This window comes from Pseudophryne corroboree, chromosome 8 (genome assembly GCF_028390025.1).
Source record: "Pseudophryne corroboree isolate aPseCor3 chromosome 8, aPseCor3.hap2, whole genome shotgun sequence".
In the NCBI taxonomy this organism is placed as follows: Eukaryota; Metazoa; Chordata; class Amphibia; order Anura; family Myobatrachidae; genus Pseudophryne; species Pseudophryne corroboree.
Genome location: NC_086451.1, coordinates 131,749,553 through 131,768,185, shown reverse-complemented (window position 1 = coordinate 131,768,185; position 18,633 = coordinate 131,749,553). Strand labels below are relative to the sequence as shown.

At 47.9% G+C, this 18,633-nt stretch overlaps 1 protein-coding gene across 4 annotated transcripts in view; it reads left to right on the top strand.

Annotated features, from left to right (window-relative positions):
* The window catches only part of GTF3C3 (general transcription factor IIIC subunit 3), a 343,614-nt gene that overhangs the window by 207,685 nt on the left and 117,296 nt on the right, over positions 1-18,633 (top strand). For 3 of the 4 annotated variants that reach the window (XM_063936927.1, XM_063936925.1, XM_063936926.1), the window contains exon 13: positions 3,735-3,836. The exons of the other annotated variant lie outside the window; for it this stretch is intronic. In XM_063936927.1, coding sequence (XP_063792997.1) covers positions 3,735-3,836 — 102 coding nt within the window. The remainder of the gene's footprint in view (positions 1-3,734; positions 3,837-18,633) is intronic. 4 annotated transcript variants of the gene reach the window in all.

Below are 18,633 nucleotides of genomic sequence, written 5' to 3'. Positions count from 1 at the left end.
ATTATATATATATATATATATATATATATTATATACAATTATATATATATATATATATATATATATATATATATTAAACTGGTGGTGATTGATTATTAAACTGGTGGTCACTTCAGGTCACGTTGCAACTTGCAACTAGTACTCCGAGGCCTAAGCAGACAATCACAAAATATATTATTATACTGGTGGTCAGTGTGGTCACAACAATGGCAGTGTGGCACTGACTCTGGCAGCAAAAGTGTGCACTGTACGTTATATGTACTCCTGAGTCCTGCTCTCAGACTCTAACTGCTCCCCACTGTCAGTGTCTCCCCCATAAGTCAGATAATACACTTACAGTCACACTATCTAATCTATAAATATCACTTCAGCAAGTAGTATAGTAGTATACAGTATAGTAGTACTCCTCCTAATAATGCTCCCCAAAATACTGTGTCTCTCTCTTCTCTAAACGGAGAGGACGCCAGCCACGTCCTCTCCCTATGACTCTCAATGCACGTGTGAAAATGGCGGCGACGCGCGGCTCCTTATATAGAATCCGAGTCTCGCGATAGAATCCGAGCCTCGCGAGAATCCGAGAGCGTGATGACGTTCAGGCGCGCTCGGGTTAGCCGAGCAAGGCGGGAAGATCCGAGCCTGCTCGGACCCGTGTAAAAAAACCTGAAGTTCGGGCGGGTTCGGATTCATAGGAACCGAACCCGCTCATCTCTACTTTGTACCTCCCACGGCTCCGTGGGATCTCAGTGTGGTTCTGTCCTTTCTTCAATCGGACTGGTTTGAACCCTTACATAGGGTGGAGTTGAAATTTCTTACCTGGAAGATGGTGATGTTATTGGCATTGGTGTCTGCCAGACATGTTTCTGAATTGGGGGCCTTATCCTGTAAGAGCTCTTATTTGATTTTTCATGAGGACAGGGCGGAACTCCGGACCCGACCTCAGTTTTTGCCGAAAGTGGTTTCAGCTTTTCATGTGAATCAACACATTGTGGTTCCGGTGTTGTCTGACGCTTCCATTGGTCCAGAGTCCTTGGCTGTCGTGAGGGTTCTGAAGGTTTTTGTCAAACGGACTGCTCGTCATCGGAAATCTGATTTGCTGTTTGTCCTTTATGATGCCACAAAGATTGGTCGTCCGGCTTCTAAGCAATCAATTGCTCGTTGGCTTAGGTTGACCATTCAACAAACCTATACTTTGGCGGCTTTGCCTTTGCCGACGTCTGTTCAGGCCCTCTCAACGAGATCTGTGTGCTCTTCCTGGGTTGCTGCCCAGGATGTCTCTGCCTTACAGTTGTGCAAAGCTGCTACTTGGTCTGGTTCGAACACTTTTGTGAAGTTCTATCATTTCGACACCTTGGCCAAGGATGACCTTCAGTTTGGTCAGGCGCTTTTACAGGGGTCTCGGCACTCTCCCACCCGTTTGGGAGCTTTGGAACTTCCACATGGTACTAAAGTACAGTTCCCCAGTATCCACTAGGTCGTTAGAGAAAATAGGAATTTAATACCTACTGGTAATTCCTTTTCTCGTAGTCCGTAGTGGATACTGGGTGCCTGCCTCAGTGCTACAATTCCTGCTTACCTGAGTAAGTGTTTGGTTGGCTCGCCGTTGCGGTCCCCTTATGTTGATGGGATAGCTGTGCTATCCTGGTTAGGTTGGTGTTGCTATCCTCTGTTCTGGTTAGCGCCCTCTTTTTCGGTTATGGTTGTGTGTTGGCTTAGGGCCTCACCGCTGTTGTACCTGTTTTCTTTTCTCGTCGTATGTCCGTCTCCTCTGGCACAGTTTTCTAGACTGAGTCTGGTAGGATGGGCATAAAGGGGAGGAGCCAGCACACACATACACACCATAAAGGTTTTTAAAGTGCCAGGCTCCAGTGGACCTGATCTATACCCCATGATACTAAAGTACAGTTCCGCAGTATCCACTACAGACTACGAGAAAAGGAATTACCGGTAGGTATTAAATTCCTATTTTAAATAGCTCACAGTTTTTCTGCCAAATTTGTCTTTCTTAATTTATTATTGTTATATTTGTAAAGTGATTTGCACACGACACACTATAGAAGGTTCATGAGTTACAAAAGATTCAGCTGTTAACATTTATTGTATTACAAGAAAACGTCATTGTACATCAAGAAAACATGGCAGCACAGTAACTTCTGAATTGTGGGCCTAAGTCAGACCTGATCGTAGCAGAAAGTTTGTTAGCAGATGGGTAAAAACAATGGCCCTCATTCCGAGTTGTTCGCTCGGTATTTTTCATCGCATCGCAGTGAAAATCCGCTTAGTACGCATGCGCAATGTTCGCACTGCGACTGCGCCAAGTAACTTTACTATGAAGAAAGTATTTTTACTCACGGCTTTTTCTTCGCTCCGGCGATCGTAATGTGATTGACAGGAAATGGGTGTTACTGGGCGGAAACACGGCGTTTCAGGGGCGTGTGGCTGAAAACGCTACCGTTTCCGGAAAAAACGCAGGAGTGGCCGGGGAAATGGTGGGAGTGCCTGGGCGAACGCTGGGTGTGTTTGTGACGTCAACCAGGAACGACAAGCACTGAAATGATCGCACAGGCAGAGTAAGTCTGGAGCTACTCTGAAACTGCTAAGTAGTTAGTAATCGCATTATTGCGAATACATCGGTCGCAATTTTAAGAAGCTAAGATTCACTCCCAGTAGGCGGCGGCTTAGCGTGTGTAACTCTGCTAAATTCGCCTTGCGACCGATCAACTCGGAATGAGGGCCAATGTGCACTGCAGGGGGGGCAGATATAACATTTGCAGAGAGAGTTAGATTTGGGTGGGTTATATTGTTTCTGTGCAGGGTAAATACTGGCTGCTTTATTTTAGCACTCCAATTTAGACTTCAGTTTTAACACACCCCACCCAAATCTAACTCTCTCTCTGCACATGTTATATCTGCCTCCCCCTACAGTGCACATGGGGGGTAATTCAGACTTGAATGTAGATGTGCTAAATTTAGCACACGATCACTTTCACAGACATGCGGGGAACGCCCAGCACAGGGCTAGTCCGCCCCGCATGTCTGGCTCTGCCCCAAGCCCCCCGCACAGGTACAAAAGCATTGCACGGCGGCTGTGCTTTTGTAGCTGAAGAGTAGCTCCCCACCAATGCAGCTCTTGCTCGGCTGCAGCGGCTGCGTGTGACGTCACGCAGCAGCCATGCCCCCCCACACACACGGTCCAGGCATGCCTGCGTTGCCCGGACCGCGCCCACAAAACATCAGCCCAACGCCGCCGGCTTGCCCCCACCCACCCAGTAAACGCCTCTGCCTGTCAATCAGGCAGAGGCGATCACTGGACTGAGATGCCGATCACATCTCTGGCATGAGCCGGCACACTGCGGTGCCTGCGCATGCGCAGTTCAGACCTGATCGCCCGCTGTGTGAAAACGCACAGCAGCGTTCAGGTCTGAATTTTCCCCAAGGTTTTGCCATTCTGCTAACAAATTTGCTGCTACAATCTGGTCTGAATTAGGCCCAGTGTTCTGATAAGGCAGGGCTCTTGGGATGTTGGCAGGAAGGCAAAATATTGCAGATTAAAATACTTTTTGGAGTTTACTTTAAGGCATTTTGTGTTGTCTTGCTGCAACTCACAATGCTGATGTTGAGATGATTGTTACTGTGCAATGTAGCCTTTATAAAAAGCAACGATCAGTAACATTTGCTAATACAATTCTTTATACAACATTATTGCATTTAATGTGAAATGTATTTTTGACTTCTAGGAACTTAAACTTTTACTCCATCGGTCCACCCTACTTTTCTCTCAGGGAAAGATGTACGATTATGTGGATACTTTACTCACTATGCTTGCCATGCTCCTGAAAGTAAGTACATGTTTCATCATTATACTTTAATGTACTGTATAATATATAGCATGCTGTCTGTGGCACTCTGATGAAAGACCATAAAGGCAGAGGCCTTAATGGTCTTTCATCTGAGTGCCGCCGACAGCATGCTATATATTGATCCTGCCAAGGTACCTAGGAGGGCCTGCAGCATTGCATATAGTCATTTTGAACTTGAGCAAATTGCACAGTGTGTGAAGCGTCTGGTTTTTCCTTTCTTGCTTCTCTCCATGATGTCACATTGAGCTCATACATACTGTACCGTTTCTTTCTAGGTGATTAAGCTATACAATATACAAATTCATCCAGTAGTTTTTGCATGATGCCGGAAAGAACAGACAAAAACTCAGATTTTTTTTTTGTTTTGTTTTTTATCTCCATAGTACATAAACAGTCCCTAGAAGTATATTTCTCAAACAAAATTGCTGTATACAGCCACAACCCTTATTGTATGTAGAGATATTTTTTATTTTTTTTTATTATTTTATTTAAGTAGGCCTGGAATAAATGGCACACTGACAATTCCCAACACCTACACAAGAGGGATATGCCCATGATAACAAGAGCTTACAATCTAGATGGGGATTCGGAAGCCTGGTGTTTTAATCATTTTTGTGAAGTTCTATCAATTCACATCTCTATTGTGTGTATTAGAAGAGGTTGCAAGGAGGAGAGGGCCTATCACTTTTTTTTTTTTTTTTTTTTTTTTTATGTAAACCTTCTGCATAAAACGTGTGGTATGATTGGGGTTGTGTTTGTTTTGTGTGAAAGAAATATATATCCAGAGTTATGTATTTCTGCAGGGGTCTGAGCCACTTACTCCGCTGATAGGACACTGAGCGCCTGAGGGATCAGATCGCTCCCTGCCGCAGGGGATTGCTTTCCCCAGCAGCATGCCGCCACCCCCTTACAGAGCTGAAGAATTGGTGGCGAGTGAGACACCGACCCCCCTAGCAAGCGGGGAGTCGGTGTGAAGATGGCGGCAGCAGGGTAGGAGCGCAGTATTAACTGCGCTCCGGGAGGCTCAGCGGTACATGGTGCGGCGCTGTGAGGGGCGCCCTGAGCCAGCGCTACACCCTACACTGGTTTACGTGGGCGACTGCCGTGATGTTGTCCGACTGGATCAACACCGGCTGACCCTGAAGCAGGGGTTTTGCCAGACTTAGAGCATTGTAAATCGCTCTTAGCTCCAGTATATTTATGTGAAGAGACATCTCCAGGCTTGACCATACTCCCTGGAAGTTTCTTCCCTGTGTGACCGCTCCCCAGCCTCTCAGACTGGCATCCGTGGTCACCAGGACCCAGTCCTGTATGCCGAATCTGCGGCCCTCTAACAGATGAGCACTCTGCAACCACCACAGAAGAGACACCCTTGTCCGTGGCGATAAGGTTATCCGCTGATGCATCTGCAGATGTGATCCGGACCATTTGTCCAGCAGATCCCACTGAAAAGTTCGTGCGTGGAATCTGCCGAATGGAATCGCTTCGTAAGAAGCCACCATCTTTCCCAGGACTCTTGTGCATTGATGCACAGACACTTTCCCTGGTTTTAGGAGGTTCCTGACAAGTTCGGATAACTCCCTGGCTTTCTCCTCCGGAAGAAACACCTTTTTCTGAACCGTGTCCAGAATCATTCCCAGGAACAGCAGACGTGTCGTCGGGGTCAACTGAGATTTTGGAAAATTCAGAATCCACCCGTGTTGTTGCAGCACTAGTCGGGTTAGTGCTACTCCGTCCTCCAGCTGTTCTCTGGACCTTGCCCTTATCAGGAGATCGTCCAAGTAAGGGATAATTAATACGCCTCTTCTTCGCAGAAGAATCATCATTTCGGCCATTACCTTGGTAAAGACCCGAGGTGCCGTGGACAATCCAAACGGCAGCGTCTGAAACTGATAATGACAGTTTTGCACCACGAACCTGAGGTACCCTTGATGTGAAGGGCAAATTGGGACATGCAGGTAAGCATCCTTTATGTCCAGGGACACCATAAAGTCCCCTTCTTCCAGATTCGCTATCACTGCTCTGAGTGACTCCATCTTGAACTTGAATTTTTTTATGTACAGGTTCAAAGATTTCAGATTTAGAATAGGTCTTACCGAGCCGTCCGGCTTCGGTACCACAAATAGCGTGGAGTAATACCCCTTTCCCTGTTGTAGGAGGGGTACCTTGACTATCACCTGCTGAGAAAACAGCTTGTGAATGGCTTCCAATACCGTCGCCCTGTCTGAGGGAGACGTTGGCAAAGCAGACTTTAGGAACCTGCGAGGGGGAGACTTCTCGAATTCCAACCTGTAACCCTGAGATACTACCTGCAGGATCCAGGGGTCCACCTGTGAGCAAGCCCACTGTGCGCTGAAATTCTTGAGTCGACCCCCCACCGCTCCTGAGTCCGCTTGTAAGGCCCCAGCGTCATGCTGAGGGCTTTGCAGAACCCTGAGGGGGCTTCTGTTCCTGGGCAGGGGCTGCTTGCTGCCCTCTCTTACCCCTTCCTCTGCCCCGAGGCAGATATGACTGTCCTTTTGTCCGCTTGTTCTTATAGGACCGAAAGGACTGCGGCTGAAAAGACGGTGTCTTTTTCTGTTGGGAGGGGGTCTGAGGTAAAAAGGTGGATTTTCCGGCAGTTGCCGTGGCCACCAGATCCGATAGACCGACGCCAAATAATTCCTCCCCTTTATACGGCAATACTTCCATATGTCGTTTGGAATCCGCATCACCTGACCACTGTCGCGTCCATAAACTCCTTCTGGCAGATATGGACATCGCATTTACTCTCGATGCCAGAGTGCAAATATCTCTCTGAGCATCTCGCATATAAAGGAAAGCATCCTTTAATTGCTCTATAGTCAATAAAATACTGTCCCTATCCAGGGTATCAATATTTTCAGTCAGGGAATCCAACCAGACGACCCCAGCACTGCACATCCAGGCTGAGGCGATGGCTGGTCGCAGTATAACACCAGTATGTGTGTATATACTTTTTTAGGGTAGTTTCCAGTCTCCTATCAGCTGGATCCCTGAGGGCGGCCGTATCAGGAGACGGTAACGCCACTTGTTTTGATAAGCGTGTGAGCGCCTTATCCACCCTAGGGGGTGTTTCCCAGCGCGCCCTAACCTCTGGCGGGAAAGGGTATAATGCTAATAACTTTTTTGAAATTAGCACTTTTCTATCTGGGTTAACCCACGCTTCATCACATACATCATTTAATTCCTCTGATTCAGGAAAAACTACAGGTAGTTTTTTCACCCCCCACATAATACCCCTTTTTGTGGTACTTGCAGTATCAGAGATATGCAAAGCCTCCTTCATTGCCGTGATCATATAACGTGTGGCCCTACTTGAAAATACGTTTGTTTCATCACCGTCGACACTAGATTCAGTGTCTGTGTCTGGGTCTGTGTCGACCGACTGAGGTAAAGGGCGCTTTACAGCCCCTGACGGTGTCTGAGACGCCTGGGCAGGTACTAACTGGTTTGCCGGCCGTCTCATGTCGTCAACTGATTTTTGTAATGTGCTGACATTATCACGTAATTCCATAAACAAAGCCATCCATTCCGGTGTCGACTCCCTGGGGGGTGACATCACCATTATCGGCAATTGCTCTGCCTCCACACCAACATCGTCCTCATACATGTCGACACACACGTACCGACACACAGCAGACACACAGGGAATGCTCTTATCGAAGACAGGACCCCACTAGCCCTTTGGGGAGACAGAGGGAGAGTTTGCCAGCACACACCCAAGCGCTATAATATCTATGGGAACAACCTTATATAAGTGTTGTTCCTTATAGCAGCTTAAATATATCAAAATATCGCCAAAAAATGCCCCCCCTCTCTGTTTTACCCTGTTTCTGTAGTGCAGTGCAGGGGAGAGTCCTGGGAGCCTTCCTCACAGCGGAGCTGAGCAGGAAAATGGCGCTGTGTGCTGAGGAGAATAAGCCCCGCCCCCTATTTCGGCGGGCTTTTCTCCCGGAGTTTTAGATATCTGGCATGGGTTAAATACATACATATAGCCTCAATGGCTATATGTGATGTATTCTTTTGCCATAAAGGTATTAAATATTGCTGCCCAGGGCGCCCCCAGCAGCGCCCTGCACCCTCCGTGACCGCTTGGTGTGAAGTGTGTGACAACAATGGCGCACAGCTGCAGTGCTGTGCGCTACCTTCATGAAGACTGAAGAGCCTTCTGCCGCCTGTTTCCGGACCTTCAATCTTCAGCATCTGTAAGGGGGGTCGGCGGCGCGGCTCCGGGACGAACCCCAGGGTGAGACCTGTGTTCCGACTCCCTCTGGAGCTAATGGTGTCCAGTAGCCTAAGAATCCAATCCATCCTGCACGCAAGTGAGTTGAAATTCTCTCCCCTAAGTCCCTCGATGCAGTGAGCCTGTTGCCAGCAGGACTCACTGAAAATAAAAAACCTAAAAACTTTTTCTAAGCAGCTCTTTAGGAGAGCCACCTAGATTGCACCCTGCTCGGACGGGCACAAAAACCTAACTGAGGCTTGGAGGAGGGTCATAGGGGGAGGAGCCAGTACACACCACCTAATCCTAAAGCTTTATTTTTGTGCCCTGTCTCCTGCGGAGCCGCTATTCCCCATGGTCCTGACGGAGTCCCCAGCATCCACTTAGGACGTTAGAGAAAATCCTTTTACTGCAGCGTCCTATGTCCTGCTGCCAGTCTGCCTGTCCCCTCCTGCATCAACAATCCCCACTCCCTAGCCGCAGCGCAGGTAAAACAAAAGCTGTTGTGGCCACCAGCATAGATGTGTATGAAAGTGGCGCAGCGGTAGTCTTTCATAGCCCTCTCTGCGCCGCATACTCTTTGAGCCCCGGAGCCTCCTCTGCGTGTGATGTCACAGAAGTGCCTCCCTGCCACAGCCGCACCCAGATCCCCAGAGGACCTGACTCCGGAACACAGCACCTGGCCTGGAAGCCCCGAGATGGCTAATGTAACAGATAGAGTGGGTGATATCACCTAGGGTAATGTCTGGACGCTGAATCAATTTAAAAGGTGACAGTGCTGTGCAGTGCAGTGTCACTGACACTAAACAGCACTATCACCTTTTACATTGATTCAGTGAGTCAATCAGTTCTTCCAGCCAGTCACTATTGTTAGCGCCGGTGTCGCAATGTGTTGCATTACAGGGAATTAGATGCACTAAATAAACTACAGCTCCCAAAAGCACTTAGTGCAGGAGCATTCTGGCGCTAAGGACTGCTGGGAGCCAGTGCCGTTTCCTGCAGCAGGCGAGCTGTGCAACCGCACGGGGCGCCCGCAGCGGCACTTTACGGGTCCTTGTTTTCTCTCTTTTCCCAAGTACTCCTGCTCGAGGGGCGGAGTTTGGCGGAATGACGTGGTTGCGTCGTGACGTCACAACGCAATCGCGTCATTCCGCCAAACTCCGCCCCCCGAGCAGGAGTACTCGATGACAAGAAGAGGGGGAGCCAAGCTGGAAGGAGGAGGCACCCGAGGCGGCCAGCGCGAGGAAGGAGAGGTGGGCCTAAGAGCGGGAAGATCCTCTTCATATGTAAGTAGTCTCTCTCTCCCCCACTCCCTCTCCCTTCCTTCCCCCCCAATTGACACTTGCCCGCTATAATGTGTAAAATGGGGACACTTGCCTGCTGTACTGTGTAAAATGGGGACACTTGCCTGCAGTACTGTGTAAAATGGGGACTCTTGCCTGCCGTGCTGTGTAAAATGGAGACTCTTGCCTGCCGTACTGTGTAAAATGGGGACACGTGCCTGCCGTACTGTGTAAAATGGGGACTCTTGCCTGCCATAATGTGTAAAATGGGGACTCTTGCCTGTGTAATGTGTAAAATGGGGACACTTGCCTGCCGCAATGTGTAAAATGGGGACACGTGCCTGCCGCAATGTGTGAAATGGGGACTCTTGCCTGCCGTACTGTGTAAAATGGAGACTCTTGCCTGCCGTACTGTGTAAAATGGGGACACGTGCCTGCCGTACTGTGTAAAATGGGGACTCTTGCCTGCCATAATGTGTAAAATGGGGACTCTTGCCTGTGTAATGTGTAAAATGGGGACACTTGCCTGCCGCAATGTGTAAAATGGGGACACGTGCCTGCCGCAATGTGTGAAATGGGGACTCTTGCCTGCCGTACTGTGTAAAATGGGGACTCTTCTAACCCCTCTCTCACCACCCAGGGGTACTTAATACATATGTGCCTCCACCCAAGCTATATTCTATTTGGCTTGCTTGGGTAAGCCTGATAGGTAGGCAATTTGTGTCCTATGTATAGGCATGTGAGATTACAATTGTACTATGTTAAACAATACCATGACATTTACACCTGAAATTGTTGCTGTATAAGAATACATGTATTCTTTATCTGCTTTCACAAAGAATATTACACTAGAATGTTATGCAACAGACAAGTACATAGGTTTTAATGTAAGCACATAGGTATAATAACATTGCCAACATTAACATTTATCGAATAGTTGCGCCGTATGTAGTTGTAGAACACATAGATATGCCCTATTAAATACAAATAACAAAACAAAACCAAAAATCGTAACTATAAACCCGGGTTCAAATTTGTCTCCCTGTGTACTGCAGTAACGTCGGTGCACTTACGTTGGGGCCCTTTAAGGAGGATCTTAAGTTTCGTTAACTGTGAGATATCTTTAAGTATTTCACTAGTTCCACTGTGAAGGATTAGTCAGCACTATATGTGCTGTACTGTATGTTGTCGCTTCTCCTTGTAAGCCTAAACTGAGTTTGAAGTTATATTTCTCTGTTTAACAAACTCTTTAGTTGAATGTAGAAATGTTTTTGATTCACGCAGAAAATAAGAATTTACTTACCGATAATTCTATTTCTCGTAGTCCGTAGTGGATGCTGGGGACTCCGTCAGGACCATGGGGATTAGCGGGCTCCGCAGGAGACAGGGCACATCTAAAAAAGCTTTTAGGTCACATGGTGTGTACTGGCTCCTCCCCCTATGACCCTCCTCCAAGCCTCAGTTAGGTACTGTGCCCGGACGAGCGTACACAATAAGGAAGGATCTTGAATCCCGGGTAAGACTCATACCAGCCACACCAATCACACCGTACAACTTGTGATCTGAACCCAGTTAACAGTATGATAACAAAATGAAGTAGCCTCTGAAAAGATGGCTCACAACAATAGTAATAACCCGATTTTTGTAACAATAACTATGTACAAGCATTGCAGACAATCCGCACTTGGGATGGGCGCCCAGCATCCACTACGGACTACGAGAAATATAATTATCGGTAAGTAAATTCTTATTTTCTCTAACGTCCTAGTGGATGCTGGGGACTCCGTCAGGACCATGGGGATTATACCAAAGCTCCCAAACGGGCGGGAGAGTGCGGATGACTCTGCAGCACCGAATGAGAGAACTCCAGGTCCTCCTTAGCCAGAGTATCAAATTTGTAAAATTTTACAAACGTGTTCTCCCCTGACCACGTAGCTGCTCGGCAAAGTTGTAATGCCGAGACTCCTCGGGCAGCCGCCCAGGATGAGCCCCCTTCCTTGTGGAATGGGCATCTACATATTTCGGCTGTGGCAGGACTGCCACAGAATGTGCAAGCTGAATTGTACTACAAATCCAGCGTGCAATAGACTGCTTAGAAGCAGGAGCACCCAGCTTGTTGGGTGCATACAATATAAACAGCAAGTCAGACTTTCTGACTCCAGCCGTCCTAACTATATATATATATATATATATATATATATATATTTTTAGGGCCCTGACAACGTCTAGTAACTTGGAGTCCTCCAAGTCCCTAGTAGCCGCAGGCACCACAACAGGTTGTTTCAGGTGAAAACGCTGACACCCCTTTAGGAAGAAACTGGAGACGAGTCCCAGTTCTGCCCTGTTCAAATGGAAAATTTTAATATGGGCTTTTGTAAGACAAAGCCGCCCATTCTGACAATCGCCTGGCCGAGGCCAGGGCTAACACATGGTCACTTCCCATGTGAGATATTGGTCAACAGCATGGTCACTTTCCATGTGAGATATTTCAAATCCACAGATTTGAGCTGTTCAAACCAATATGATTTTAAGAAATCCCAACACTATGTTGAAACCTCACGGTGCCCCTAGAGGCACAAAAAAGCTGTATATGCAATACACCCTTTACAATCTGGACTTCAGGAACTGAAGTCAATTCTTTCTGGAAGAAAATCTACAGGGCCGAAATTTAAATGTTAATGAACCCCAATTTGAGGCCCAAAACACTCCTGTTTTCAGGAAGTGTAGAAATCGACCTAGTTGAATTTCCGTCGTGGAGCCTTCCTGGCCTCACCCACGCAACATATTTTCACCACATGTGGTGATGACGTTGTGCGGTCACCTCCTTCCTGGCTTTGACCAGGGTAGGTATGACCTCTTATGGAATGCCTTTTCCCTTCAGGATCCGGCATTCAACCGCCATGCCGTCAAACGCAGCCGCGGTAAGTCTTGGAATAGACATGGTACTTGCTGAAGCAAGTCCCTTCTTAGCTCCCCAGGCCCTTAGTCCTCTGTGAGCATTTCTTGAAGTTCCGGGTACCAAGTCCCTCTTGGCCAATCCGGAGCCACTAGTATAGTTCATACTCCTCTATGTCTTATAATTCTCAATACCTTGGTTATGAGAAACAGAGGAGGGAACACATACACTGACTGGTACACCCACGGTGTTACCAGAACATCCACAGCTATCGCCTGAAGGTCTCATGACCTGGCGGAATACCTGTCCCGTTTTTTGTTCGGGCGGGACGCCATCATGTCCACCTTTGGTCTTTGCCAACGGTCCACAATCATGTTGAAAAACTTCCCTATGAAGTTTCCACTCTCCCGGGTGGAGGTCATGCCTGCTGAGGAAGTCTGCTTCCCAGTCGTCCACTCCCGGAAAGAACACTGCTGACAGTGCTATCACATGATTTTCCGCCTAGCGAAAAATCCTTGCAGTTTTGTCACTGCCCTCCTGCTTCTTGTGCCGCCCTTTCTGTTTACGTGGGCGACTGCCGTGATGTTATCCCACTGGATCAATACCGGCTGACCTTGAAGCAGAGGTCTAGCTAAGTTTAGAACATTATAAATTTGCTCTAAGCTTATTTATGCGGAGAGAATTCTCCAGACTTAATCACACTTCCCTGGAAATTTTTTCCCTGTGTGACTGTTCCCCAGCCTCTCAGGCTGGCCTCCGTGGTCACCGGCATCCAATCCTGAATGCCGAATTTGCGGCCCTCTAGAAGATGAGCACTCTGTAATCACCACAGGAGAGACACCCTTGTCCTTGGATATAGGGTTATCCGCTGATGCATCTGAGGATGCGATCCGGACCATTTGTCCAGCAGATCCCACTGAAGAGTTCTTGCGGGAAATCTGCCGAATGGAATTGCTTCGTAATAAGCCACCATTTTTACCAGGACTCTTGTGCAATGATGCACTGACACTTTTCCTGGTTTTAGGAGGATCCCGATTAGCTCGGATAACTCCCTGGCTTTCTCCACTGGGAGAAACACGTTTTTCTGGACTGTGTCCAGAATCATCCCTAGGAACAGTAGACGTGTCGTCGGAAAAAGCTGCGATTTTGGAATATTTAGAATCCCCTCGTGCTGTCGTAGAACTACTTAAGATAGTGCTACTCCGACCTCCAACTGTTCTCTGGACCTTGCCCTTATCAGGAAAGCGTCCATGTTTCTTTTAAGAAAAATCATCATTCCGGTCATTACCTTGGTAAAGACCCGGGGCGCCGTGGACAATCCAAACGGCCGCGTCTGAACTGATAGTGACAGTTCTGTACCAGGAACCTGAAGTACCCTTGGTGAGAAGGGCAAATTTGGACCTGTAGGTAAGCGTCCCTGATATCCAGTGACACCATATCGTCCCCTACTTCCTGGTTCGCTATCACTGCTCCGAGTGACTCCATCTTGATTTGAACGCTTGTATGTAAGTGTTCAAATATTTCAGATCTCACCGAGCCGGTTGGCTTCAGTACCACAATATAGTGTGGAATACTACCCCCTTCCTTGTTGTAAGAAGGGTACTTTGATTATCACCTGCTGGGAATACAGCCTGTGAATTGTGTGAGGGGGAGACGTCTCGAATTTCCAATGTACACCTGGGATATTACATGTAGGATCCCGGAGTTCCCTTGCGAGTGTTGCTGAAACTCTTGAGATGACCCCCTACCGCACCTGAGTCCGCTTGTACGGCCCCAGCGTTATGCTGCGGACTTGGCAGAAGCCGTGAGGAGCTTCTGTTCCTGGGAATGAGCTGCTTGCTGCAGTCTTCTTCCCTTTCCTCTACCCCTGGGCAGATATGACTGGCCTTTGCCCGCCTGCCCGTATGAGGACGAAAGGACTGAGACTGAAAGACTGTGTCCTTTTCTGCCAATATGTGACTCGGGGTAACAAAAGGTGGATTTTTCAGCTGTTGCCATGGCCACCAGATCCAATGGACCGCCCCTTTATACGGCAATACTTCCATATGCCGTCTGGAATCTGCCTCACCTGACCACTGTCGTGTCTTCGTCTGGCAGATATGTACATCACATTTACTCTTGATGCCAGAATGCAAATATGCCTCTGCGCATCACGCATATATAGAAATGCATCCTTAAAATGCTCTATAGACAATAAAATCCTGTCCCTGTCAAGGGTATCAAAATTTTCAGTCAGGAAATCCGACCAAGCCCCCTCAGCGCTGCACATCCAGGCTGAGGCGATTGCTGGTCGTAGTATAACACCAGTATGTGTGTATATACTGTTATGATATTTTCCAGCTTCCTATCAGCTGGCTCCTTGAGGGTGGCCGTATCTGGAAACGGTAACGCCATGTTTTTTATAAGCGTGTGAGCGCCTTATCCACCCTAAGGTGTGTTTTCCAACTCGCCCTTACTTCTGGCGGGAAAAGGGTATACCGCCCATAACTTTCTATCGGAGGAACCCCACGTATCATCACACACTTCATTTAATTTATCTGATTCAGGCAAAACTACAAGTAGTTTATTCCCACCCTACAAAATACCCTTATTTGTGGTACTTGTGGTATCAGAAATATGTAACACCTCCTTCATTGCCCTTAACATGTAACTTGTGGCCCTAAAGGAAAAATACGTTTGTTTCTTCACCGTCGACACTGGGGTCAGTGTCCGTGTCAGTGTCTGTCGACCGACTGAGGTAAATGGGCGTTTTTACAAGCCCCTGACGGTGTCTGAGACGCCTGGACCGATACTAATTTGTCCGCCGGCTGTCTCATGTCGTCAACCGGCTTGCAGCGTGTTGACATTATCACGTAATTCCCTAAATAAGCCATCCATTCCGGTGTCGACTCCCTAGAGAGTGACATCACCATTACAGGCAATTTTCTCCGTCTCCTCACCAACATTTTCCTCATACATGTCGACACACACATACCGACCTACTGCACACACACAGGGAATGCTCTGATAGAGGACAGGACCCACTAGCCCTTTGGGGAGACAGAGGGAGAGTTTGCCAGCACACACCAAAAGCGCCATAATGTATATAACAACCCTAGAAGGTGTTGTTTCTATATATATGCGCTCTTAATATATAATTATATCGCCAATTTATGCCCCCCTTCTCTTTAACCCTGTTTCTGTAGTGCAGGGGAGAGTGGGAGCCTTCCTCACCAGCGGAGCTGGTCAGGAAAATGGCGCTGAGTGCTGAGGAGAATAAGCTCCGCCCCTTTCTCGGCGGGTTTTTCTCCCGGTTATTAGGAAAACTGGCCTGGGTTAAATACATACATATAGCCTTAATGGCTATATGTGATGTATTTATTTGCCTCTAAGGTAATCTATATTGCTGCCCAGGGCGCCCCCAGCAGCGCCCTGCACCCTCCGTGACCGAGATCAGTGAGCCGTGTAGCAACAATGGCGCACAGCTGCAGTGCTGTGCGCTACCTTCATGAAGACTGAGGAGTCTTCTGCCGCCTGTTTCCGGACCTCCGTTCTGCCGTTCTTCAGCGTCTGTAAGGGGGATCGGCGGCGCGGCTGCGGGACGAACCCCAGGCTGACCTGTGTTCCGACTCCCTCTGGAGCTCAGTGTCCAGTAGCCTAAGACTTCAATCCTCCTGCACGCAGGTGAGTTGCAAGTCTCTCCCCTAAGTCCCTCGTTGCAGTGATCCTGTCGCCAGCAGGAATCACTGATTAGAAACCTAAAAAAAAACTTTTCTAAACAGCTCTTTAAGCGAGCCACCTAGATTGCACCCTCTCGGACGGGCACAAAAACCTAACAGAGGCTTGGAGGAGGGTCATAGGGGGAGGAGCCAGTACACACCATGTGACCTAAAAGCTTTTTTAGATGTGCCCTGTCTCCTGCGGAGCCCGCTAATCCCCATGGTCCTGACGGAGTCCCCAGCATCCACTAGGACGTTAGAGAAAATTACAATTCACCTACTCAATATAGCTGCGTTTAATCTCCTTCAGGAAAGAGTTCAGTCCTTTTATATTACATGCACTCCTCCATAAAACTCAACTGTAACCATCAAATAAAAATTTCCTTTCCAGTTTTTAACTTTGCTTTACATATTATAGCTACATTTGTTTAAAATCCAAAAAGGCAGCATATTTCTCTTCATCTGCCTCCATTAGATCTTAGTTACGAGCCTCTCATTTACTATACGGAGTCACACATGCAGCCACTCTACGGTCCTGCCACTCTTCTACTAACTTGTGTGTAGTTCTGTTAGCTACTCTTCCCTCTGCAACTGTTATGGAGTTAACGCAATAGGTAGCAATGTCGCAGATGGTGCTGCTTATTATGTGAGCTGAGTAATGTAGCTATCTCTACAATGTTTATGAACCTCCGTAGATGAGATCAATTATATTTTATGCAGCTATACTGTACTTTATCTTCTTGGATTAACTGTCACTTAGCTGCTATAATAGCTACAAAGTATTAGTCTAAGATATTTACTCCTTTGAAGTTACAAGTGCATGCAATATTAGCTGCAGTGCAGGGGCTGTCACTTTGCCTCGGTGTAGCTGGGGTGAGTATAGTATTACACTTACAAATGCCTCACTGCTGCTCAGTCTCCGCCTCCTGCCGACACTCCCCCAACTTCTCCCTTACACTTACAGCCACACAGAATGGAGCCTCTGCTGCTGCGGCTTCTGTGTTGTGACTGTCAGTGTCTGTGTCTGTAGTAGGTAGAGCTGCCATAACTAGGGGTACAGGAAGGAACCCTCTCCGCCTCCCTGTCACAGACGCGCCCTTCTAATACTGCTGGTTGATTTGACTAGCACTGATGCCGGGTTCTGTGAACAGTGCTGAGCCTCAATGCCGTTGACGCCACCTTTACAGCCAGGAAGCTCTGCTCTGGCTTCACACACTAAGCTCCCTCCGGCCGCCGCAATGTATACTACTCAGCTCTAATGTGGGCGACGGCCGGAGCAGCAATGAGGTGTGTGCTCTCACCAGAGGATCTGCAGTCTCATTGTCAGCTACACTGACAGCACCTATCCACCCCTCTCTAGTAGTCACATGACCCACTCTGAGGTGATGCCCCGCCCACTGGCAATCACCCCACTAGGTGATTGACAGTTAGGAGCACAAGGGCATTAACCGTTTAGATGAACTGTGAAACCATAAAATAAGCTTTAATTGTATTTACCACTACATTTACATCAATGTACATACAATTACATATATGTGAACTATATTATTTACCTCAGAAAATGCATATAAAAACATTAGTTAACTTCAATATGCTTATACTTAATTTTTATTAAAATATTTGAACTACCTCAGTATAACTGTTGTATAAACCCTTAATCAGGGTTACACTCTTGCCTGCCATACTGTGTAAAATGGGGACACTTGCCTGCTGTACTGTGTAAAACAGGGACACTTGCTGCCGTACTGTGTAAAACAGGGACACTTGCTGCCGTACTGTGTAAAATGGGGAATCTTGTCTGCCGTAATGTGTAAAATGGGGACTCTTGCCTGCGTAATGTGTAAAATGGGGACTCTTGCCTGCGTAATGTGTAAAATGGGGACACGTGCCTACCGCAATGTGTAAAATGGGGACGCCTGCCGTACTGTGTAAAATGTGGACTCTTGCCTGCCGTACTGTGTAAAATGTGGACTGTTGCCTGCCGTACTGTGTAAAATGTGGACTCTTGCCTGCCGTACTGTGTAAAATGGGGACACTTGCCTGCCGTACTGTGTAAAATGGGGACACTTGCCTGCCGTTCTGTGTAAAATGGGGACTCTTGCCTGCCGTACTGTGTAAAATGGGGACTGTGTAAAATGGGGACACATGCCTGCCGCAATGTGTAAAATGGGGACACGTGCCTGCCGCAGTGTGTAAAATGGGGACTTTTTTTTTCCCCTGCGGTGGCCGTGATGATGAGATCAGATGAGGACATGCCCATTTTAATTAGGCCACGCCCATTGTAATGAGTCCACACACCCTTGCCTGGAGGCTTTTTTATGTCAATGGGTGGGGGGCGCATTTTGAAATCTCGCACTGGGAGCCAAACTGGCTAGAAACAGCCCTGCTGGGTGCTGTAGTTTATTGAGTGCATCTTCTTCCCTGTAATGCTGCGCTTTGGGACACCGGCACTAACAATAGTGACTGGCTGCTTGGCTGCTGTGCGAGTCTCCAGGAGAGACACTGCCAAAGGGAGGACAGTAGCTTAGCTGCTTTCAGGGAGAGAAGCAGGAGAAGCATTACCCACCCCTCCCCCACTCGCAGTACATCCGGCCCCCATCCGCAGCACCCACACACACACCCTCCACCACCCGCGGTGGCTCCGGACCCCCTCCCC